Source organism: Pagrus pagrus (genome assembly GCF_965226575.1).
Source record: "Pagrus pagrus genome assembly, chromosome: 12".
Lineage (NCBI taxonomy): Eukaryota > Metazoa > Chordata > Actinopteri > Spariformes > Sparidae > Pagrus > Pagrus pagrus.
The window spans coordinates 27,191,381-27,200,090 of NC_140196.1; the positions used below are offsets into that span (position 1 = coordinate 27,191,381).

At 41.6% G+C, this 8,710-nt stretch overlaps 1 protein-coding gene across 1 annotated transcript in view; it reads right to left on the bottom strand.

Annotated features, from left to right (window-relative positions):
* Positions 1-4,557, bottom strand: part of LOC311266630 (potassium voltage-gated channel subfamily B member 2-like) — a 23,881-nt gene extending 19,324 nt beyond the window's left edge. The window contains exons 1-2 of the mRNA XM_084369060.1: positions 4,486-4,557; positions 770-1,548 (exon numbers count right to left, since the gene is read on the bottom strand). Coding sequence (XP_084225186.1) covers positions 770-1,354 — 585 coding nt within the window. The 5' untranslated portion in view covers positions 1,355-1,548; positions 4,486-4,557. The remainder of the gene's footprint in view (positions 1-769; positions 1,549-4,485) is intronic.
* Between the last annotated feature and the right edge of the window lie 4,153 nt (positions 4,558-8,710).

Consider the following 8,710-nt stretch of genomic DNA (forward strand, 5'->3'; position numbering starts at 1 on the left):
TGCTAGAAGAAAGTGAAAAATGCATTTCTCCTTTGGATTGTTGGCATTTTTAAGTATAAACCCCCTCACTGCCTTTCCACTAGTGAGGACTACAGGACAGTCCAATACAACGCTGTCATGCCAGAACACGGGGGAACATGCAGCGCTAATCCTTCCTCCCTCTCCTCCACCTTGTGTCTCTGTACTTTGCAGGTGAAGGAGGATTATGGTCCTTATAGCTCTCTAATGGCCTCTGATGCTTCTCCATGGATCTGCATTGTCTTATACATTTCTAGTCTCTTCTCCCAAGTTGCGATAACCCTGATGACATCACTTTGACATCACTAGGGTTATTTTCTCAAACTTGATGAAGCTGCTTTAGAGACACAGAAGACATTATATGATTGAGTAAGACTAACAATGAGCCGTAAACGATCGGTGCACTGTCAGTGTATAAGGAGCTCATCTTAATGAGCCAACTGACTCTATCATCCCACACCCCAGTGCTACCGAAGAGGATTAAGACCGTTGTGAAAAGTTTATGCGAGTTCTGAATTTTTTCTTCAAACTTTTAGTTTTTATTTTATGTTTTTCTGGGGAAAAAGTCAGAATTCTGACCTAAATCTGAAAAAAAAAAAAAAGAACTCAACTAAACGCTTCACAGAGGTCCTCTTCAGTAAAATACACTGTGCAAGTACTATAAACCAGAAAAGGGATGTTAGAATGGGATTATTTTGGGTGAAATTTCCCTTTACCAGCATGTCTGTAGAGTGTGTGCAGCTGTTGTTACCTTTGCAGCCACAGATGAGCTGGGTTTCTCCAGCAGATCCCAGAGCTTCTGTCTCTTGTCGGGGCAGCAGCCCTCCTCCTCCCCCTCCCCCTCACCCTCCCTCAGCCCCTCCGCCTCCCTCCTCAGCTCCTCATTCATCTGCTCCTTCTTCTGGTGGTACCGCGCCTGGCAGCACGACTCCAAATAGATCTCGTCGATTCCCCAGTAGTCCAGCTCCTGGCCAAAGGACAGGGCGCACATCTCCTCCATCATGTGTAGCTTCCCTGTTCTGTAGAAGTTGAGGATGGAGGAGAAGGCCACTGGGTGCCGGTCGAAGAAGTACTCGTTCTCATTGAGGCTGTAGTCATCACAGATCTCCAGCAGGGACTCGTGGGTGTTGCAGTCTCTTAGCCGTCCCAGACGGGTTCTGGGCAGCCGGTCCAGTGTTCTCCATAGGACTTCATGTGTGAGCCCTCCGACATTGAGCCTGACTCGCCGTGATCGGGCCTTGATGCGGATGATGTCGATGGGCTCAGGGGGAAGCACAGGAGCCGCTGCGGGCCGAGGGTTGACTTTGGGTGTGCTGAAGCTCACTCGGTCTGCCATGTTTGCTGTGCGTGTGCTGCTCTCTTGCTGTGGGGGTGGGTCACCTCAATGAGAGGTTAGAGTGGTGTATGTGAGTGTCTGGAGCTTATCAGGCTCAGTGAGATGATGGTGGTAGACCAAAGGGGAAGCTTTCCCAAGCCCACCAAGCTCACCTGGCTGTGTTCAGACCACTGAACTCCTGGATAGATCCATGGCTGGAAAAACAAGACGCCATACATTAAGAAGTCTGATCACAGTCAAGTAAATCATTACATTTTCCCAAATGACCTCTAGAGCCTCTTCAGTGACCACAAGATGTGCTACTAGCAACATTTTTAAAGATATTAAGCTCTACACTCGCAGTAAATAAAACAAGAATAAATCACGTGCCTGTGTGTGGCCAGATTAACTTGCTCAGGGACCTGAAGAAACAAATGAGTTGCTTGGTCTCTTTTAATCCTCAGCCCCCAGACTCTCTGTGCATTACAGTACATTCTTTTTGTTCCAAGTGACATAGACCTTTGGTAGCACTTTATCGTAGCCACTTTTTAAGGAATAGTAAATGTATAGTTAATTAAATTCTGTTCATAGTTATTTGACTGTTAACAAACAATGAAATGCTTTATAAAGCAGTTATGAAGCATTTTTCATTGTAAAGTGTCGACTGATGTTTAGGATACTTTGTAAATGGTTCATAGATACTGCGTACTTCATCTATAAACATTATTTTGATGGACATTTTAAAGGTATAACTGACGTTTATAAACCTTTACAACTGCTTAATAAAGAGTTTATAAAGCATTTCATTGTCTGTTATCTCATTTACTATAAATTTACCATTTATTAATGACGGTTATTATAAAGTGTTCCAGATTTTTCCATATAAGACTAAATTTGTGGTTCTTTATCTGACTCAAGGAGGCTGTGGATCACACACCAGTCCTTTAATAAATGATCAACCCTCGCCCACCAATGCAATGTACCGGTATACATTAACTGTATAGAATATGCTTACCATAGGCACAACACTGAAGTAACACATGTTTTGAACTTGGTTTTAAAACAGGACCCTCAAGACAGGGGCCTCACCATCTAATAATAAAAGAGGGCCCACCTTAATGCTCCGATCAGATGATACTGAGCTTTCATGCTGTATGATACCTCTGTATCATGTAAAAAAAACAAAACACTACACTGTAGAAAACAAAATGTTGAAAAATCGTAATATGTCTGACAGCAAAAGTTGCCGAACAGATCTCAAAAAAATTACAGTAATATACTAGACATAAGTCAACAATGGATTACTGTAAAATGTATAGCTTTCCCCTGTATATACATTGTATACATTCATTCTGACCTGTCAAAGAACATTTTTTGTAAGTTAACTATAGAAAAGTTATTCAAAATCACAATCACTCTTCCATCTTTCACAACTTACAACAGATTGGTCAATAGAGCAAGTCTTTCAGTGAATGTTCATATCCTATGAGTTTACTGTGGACTACAACTAAATACTCGTTGATCTGCCAAAATAATATTACAACATGGCAAGATGTGACTGTAATAGCACTGTATTTCACTGTAAGTATAGACCTTGTTTTTCTTGCCAGATGAACGTCTCACAGTGTGAATCATTTCATGGCGTTCAACACAGAAGCCAAGATCCCACTGATACAGCCCCGATGTACAGCTGGTGTCAAGAAATGAAACACCTGCTCAGTAATGCTAGAAACTTTAAACAAGCACAAAAATGACAATTACCGATATAAGCCATGTTCTGAACAATAACAATGACAAAAAATCATTTTAGAGCATAAACAGCAAACTCAACAAACTACTGAGCACATTGCATGATGGGAACAAAGGGCCGTCTTTGGTTTCAGTGTCTGTGGTCTGTGTGTTCACACTGATAACCATGTTTTGAATGTGCTGGTTTTTTTTACAGAGATAAATCTGATTTACAGTGATAACTCTGCTTTATCAATGGTAACTGCTTTTTACAGGAATATCTGTTTTTACAGTGAACACTGTGTTTTACACAATACTAAATCAGCACATGATACTGTGCTAATACGCTTTTAAGAAATTGTACAATTCTCTTATAAATGGTGGATTCTTATAATTTAAAGTTACAGACTTAGACCATACTTTTACAGCAGATTTATTAATAGAAGGTGATTTTCCCTCTGGCAATTCTTTTTATAGTGTATCGTCAACTATTTGGGTTCAGCGAGCAGCAGAGCCACAGCAGAGCCTTACTGTACACCAAATCTGCGTATTTACACTGGAAAGCAATGTTCAACCCCCCTCATAAATAAGATAAACTGGAGGTACACTGTGATATCTGGCAGCCCTCACTGTAAACTCTGGGGGCTCATTGAAACCAAGTCATTAAAAGTCACTGAATAATGAGACTGCACATCTTTCAGAGTTTTCTTATGTAATGAATAACAATGAGGAATCCACAGTGAGAGAATGAACGGAATCTAAACAGTTTGTTCTCCTGTTGTAATATAAAGGCTTATGCTGCCATTAGAAGTCCTCTGACTGTGGGACCTTTATCTGATTGTGTAATGGAGTTCCACAAATCCCAGTAGTGGTATTAGTCCTCGTCTCCCCTGGCTCAAGTCTGCCTTAGTTAATTATAGACTGTCTATCTTCTCCTGGGACACACGTCTACGTCAGGAGCCGACCTGCGACGTCACTACAAAAAAATGAGTCCGAAAATATTGAACAATATTTGTGTAACACATAAGCTCATTTCTCATACACTGACTGAACAGTTTGGGTCTTGGGTTTATGAAAGCGCGGATCACTCGCTCGGCATTAAGTGTACAGTGTATAGGCTGCATGCTGTCGGTTCCGACTACTTTCTTTACCACATCATTTACACACAGCTTGAGTTCTGGACGGACAGAATAAGAGCCCGAAGTGAGAGCGTCCATTTCGTTGCAAAGAGATTAAGGCGACTCAGGCTTAACCCGCGATTAAAGCACCTGAGCCCAAGTTTAAAAAGTAAACGGATAGAAAGGATATAGAACATCTGAACGCTCTTTTCCATTTCATCAGGTATCAGCTGACTGCTGTTCAAACGCACATGTTAAATACACTGAAACAAGTGTGTGAAGTGCAGTGATGTCCGTGTAGCCCACCTCTGTGTAAACCGCTGATGTCTCTGTAAAGCCGACCTCTTCTTGCACTTCCAGGAGGTCCCACCATAGCACCCAGTTAGTTATCTCAGCTGCTTCGACTCCCCTCCGGCCGCTGCTTCACGAAGCCTCCCGGGAGAACACACACCGCTGCACATCCACATTTTGGCGAAATCAACAGCAAAAACAATGTTTCAGTGCAGGAAGGGAAATGTCCCGTGAAAAGTGTCCGCATCGCTGAGCGCCATGAGCCAACAGAACAGGACAGAACGGATCAGATCAGAGCGGACAGACAGAGAGAGACAAGTGTGAGCAGGACGGCCCGGAGAGAGAGCGAGCGGCCACAGGGGGGAGGGGGGGAGAGAGAGAGAGGAGGGGGGGAGGAAGAGAGAGAGAGGAGGGGGGAGAAAGAGAGAGAGGGGGGAGTAAGACGGAGAGAGAGAGAGAGAAAGAGAGAGAGATAATTGGATTGAGGCGTTCAGGACCAAGGACAGCTCCAGATCAACAGCTTGCTCACTGAGCGCTGCTGATGGTCACACTGGCTCTTTCTTAAAGGCTAACTCCAGCCATGGCACACACTGAGCACTGTGTTCACAGGTGTGAGGGAGGAGGCCACTCCTTCACACCGCAACAGCATATTTGCTATATAATAAACTTCAACATGTCAACTGCTGTAACACTGTATTAAAGTGTTTTCATATGTACAGGTTGCAAAAATGATTTTAATACAGTCAGTCCACTGTCCCAAACATGTGTGAAATATACGTAATTAATCAGCCAAGATGATTTATCATTATCAGTCTTCCTCTTATGTTTCCACTGACCATTAACATCAACTAATTGTCATTAACCTAGCGTGTATTGTTATGACATTTTACATTTCATTTGCAATGGGCAATACACATTTTATTTGTATTTTTCACATTAATAGCAATATTTATTGTATTACTTTATTTGACAGGTTAAGTGCATAGTAATGTAATTTATGAAAATATCTAACTATCTACCTAAACATCCATCCATCCATCCATCCATCCATCCATCCAACCAACCAACCAACCAACCATCCATCCATCCATCCATCCATCCATCCATCCAACCAACCAACCAACCATCCATCCATCCATCCATCCATCCATCTATCCAACCAACCGTCCATCCATCCATCCATCATCCATCCATCCATCCATCCATCTATCCAACCATCCATCCATCCATCCATCCAACCAACCAACCAACCATCCATCCATCCATCCATCCAACCAACCAACCAACCATCCATCCATCCATCCATCCATCCATCCATCCATCTATCCAACCAACCGTCCATCCATCCATCCATCATCCATCCATCCATCCATCCATCCATCCATCCAACCATCCATCCAACCATCCATCCATCCATCCATCCATCCATCCATCATCCATCCATCCATCCATCCATCCAACCATCCATCCATCCATCCATCCATCCATCCATCCATCCATCCATCCAACCATCCATCCATCCATCCATCCATCCATCCATCATCCATCCATCCATCCATCCATCCAACCAACCAACCATCCATCCATCCATCCATCCATCCATCCAACCAACCATCCATCCATCCATCCATCCATCCATCCATCCATCCATCATCCATCCATCCATCCATCCATCCATCCATCCAACCAACCAACCATCCATCCATCCATCCATCCATCCATCCAACCAACCAACCAACCATCCATCCATCCATCCATCCATCTATCCAACCAACCGTCCATCCATCCATCATCCATCCATCTATCAGTCCATCCATCCATCCATCCAACCAACCGTCCATCCATCCATCATCCATCCATCTATCAGTCCATCCATCCATCCAACCAACCAACCGTCCATCCATCCATCCATCCATCCGTCCATCCAGCTGCATGCGATCTGATAACCTGCCTCCAGTGATGTCAATCAGTGGTTAAATTGCATTATGGGTGATGTAGGAGCCAGGTTAGAGGATGACCTGGTGCTAAATTCATAAAGTAAAATTACATTTCACCGACCATACCTCTGATTACCAGTGTTCTATGGCAAACCAAATCTTCTGAATGTTGCTACATTCGCAAATGTGTGTTTGAAATTCCACATTTTGGACAATTCCCTCATATATTCATAATTATGAACACTGTCTCTTATAAAGTAAGTTCTGTACATTATTTTACATTGATTGAATTAAACACAAATAAAATATTATTCATTAGTTCATTTAAATCCTGCTTCCACAAATGTATTCTTGATTACAAGCAAGCGTCTTTACCTGATAATTTATGTCCTGTGTCTGAATCAAATATACAGTCATTTCCTCTAAATGACTCTGCTGTCCTGTTAAGTATAGCTAATCAAAGGTTTGGCATAAACGTCTGAGTGGCATGTACTTGAAAAATTCCTCATAACACAAAAAACATGAAGAATATACAAGATATAATAATATACACATACAAGAAATACATGTGTTTCTATTCATCATCTTCAATTATTATCAACACTCGTTTTTTTTTTGGTGGTTGTTTATTTTTTGCTTGTTTTTTTAGTTTTTCATATGGTGTTCATTTCTGTTTTTGTATTTGCAAAGTGTAAGGTTCTGACTCACTGTAAATGATTATTTACTCTGTAACCTGTGCATCAGTGGTGGCCTCCAACAAACAAACAAACAAACAAACAAACAAACAAACAAACAAACCATCATCGCTTGGCAGTCCCCTTTATTTAGCTCACTACTTTGGTGTTTGAATTGGACCGGTATAGTAGTACAGAATACTGGCATGTTTATAGTAGTGACCTGCTGATCACCTTTAAATGGGTTTATGCAGACATGTTGTAGTTATGTGATGCATCAATAGGTGGCAGCAGGTGGAAGGCAAGCAAGATGTGGTTGAGCTCTATCACACACCCTCTTCTCCAAAATCCCTTATCAGTCAGTCAGTCTTGAGAGTAAATGATGTGCAGAGAGTAGATGTGAGGACCAGCAGGATGAGAGGGGTGTGGGCTGGCAACTCCTGTTTACTAATGATAGCAACACATTTAAGCTTTCAGAGGAAGCTCTGAAACCCCAATCTTTATTACATAAACAGTGTTAATAATGCTTTTTGTTTTTTTTTAAGGCTGACGACAACATCATTTTTAGAATAGTTGTATTTATTTTTTGTAATGTAGAGCCCTCCACTCTTCAATAAATTAATTAATTAAAAAAAATAAATCAAAATGTATCACCAGTGTTAATTTTGGCAGTAGGGAGAAGGGCATAAAACTATGAAAGAGGCCACTCTGAAAAATGTATTTGACTCCTGACATGTTTATCTTTTTTCAGAATTCGGCCTTTATTTCTCAGAAAAAAGGTTCTGAGGAATTTTGACTTTTGAGATTAAAGCCAGAATTATGACATTTTTCTCAGAATAATGGGAATGACAACTCCACAGTTCTCGACAGTGGCCCTTATCCTCTTCTGTAAAAAAATGTATTCTGATCAGCCAACTTTAGATCAATATATCTATGTTAATATTTACAGAAGTGAAAATGGTCATGGCAATGAACTTAAGTGTTGTGTGTAAATTTTTATGAATTGATGACTTAACTGAACATTATTTGCTTCTTCAGGCCCCCTCGTGACTGATAGATAGATAGATAGATAGATAGATAGATAGATAGATAGAGAGAGAGAGAGAGAGACACAGAGAGAGACAGAGAGAGAGAGAGAGAGAGAGAGAGATAACTTTATTAATCCCCAAGGGGAAATTAGGTTGCAGGGCCCTCAGCAGCAAATGAGTTGACCTTAGCCTCAGGTAACCTTTGTATTGTAAACGACTTCACACCTGCCTCCACACCCATACAAATCAAACTCAAACTTTCAGTTGGTTAAATATAAGAGTGATCAAGCTGAGCTATGAGCAGACAAGAAACAGATAATAATCCATGGAGAAGAAGAACTGTTGCTCTACCATCCCTCCTCAGCCAACATGTTGGACAGACCAGTCACACTGTTGGCTGACAGTTATTCAGCTGGCTGTATTGACTGTGAAATGATGTTTGTGTAATTTTGAGTAAACACATCTTTGCTGTGGAGGGACCTGTTCCGATTCTTCATGATTCATCATGATGACCCAATTAATGAATGCACCCTGTGCGTTTCACTCTCCATCAGGACTAAGTGGATGAATTCACACAGTGCCAAGCAGTGGAACAATCGCT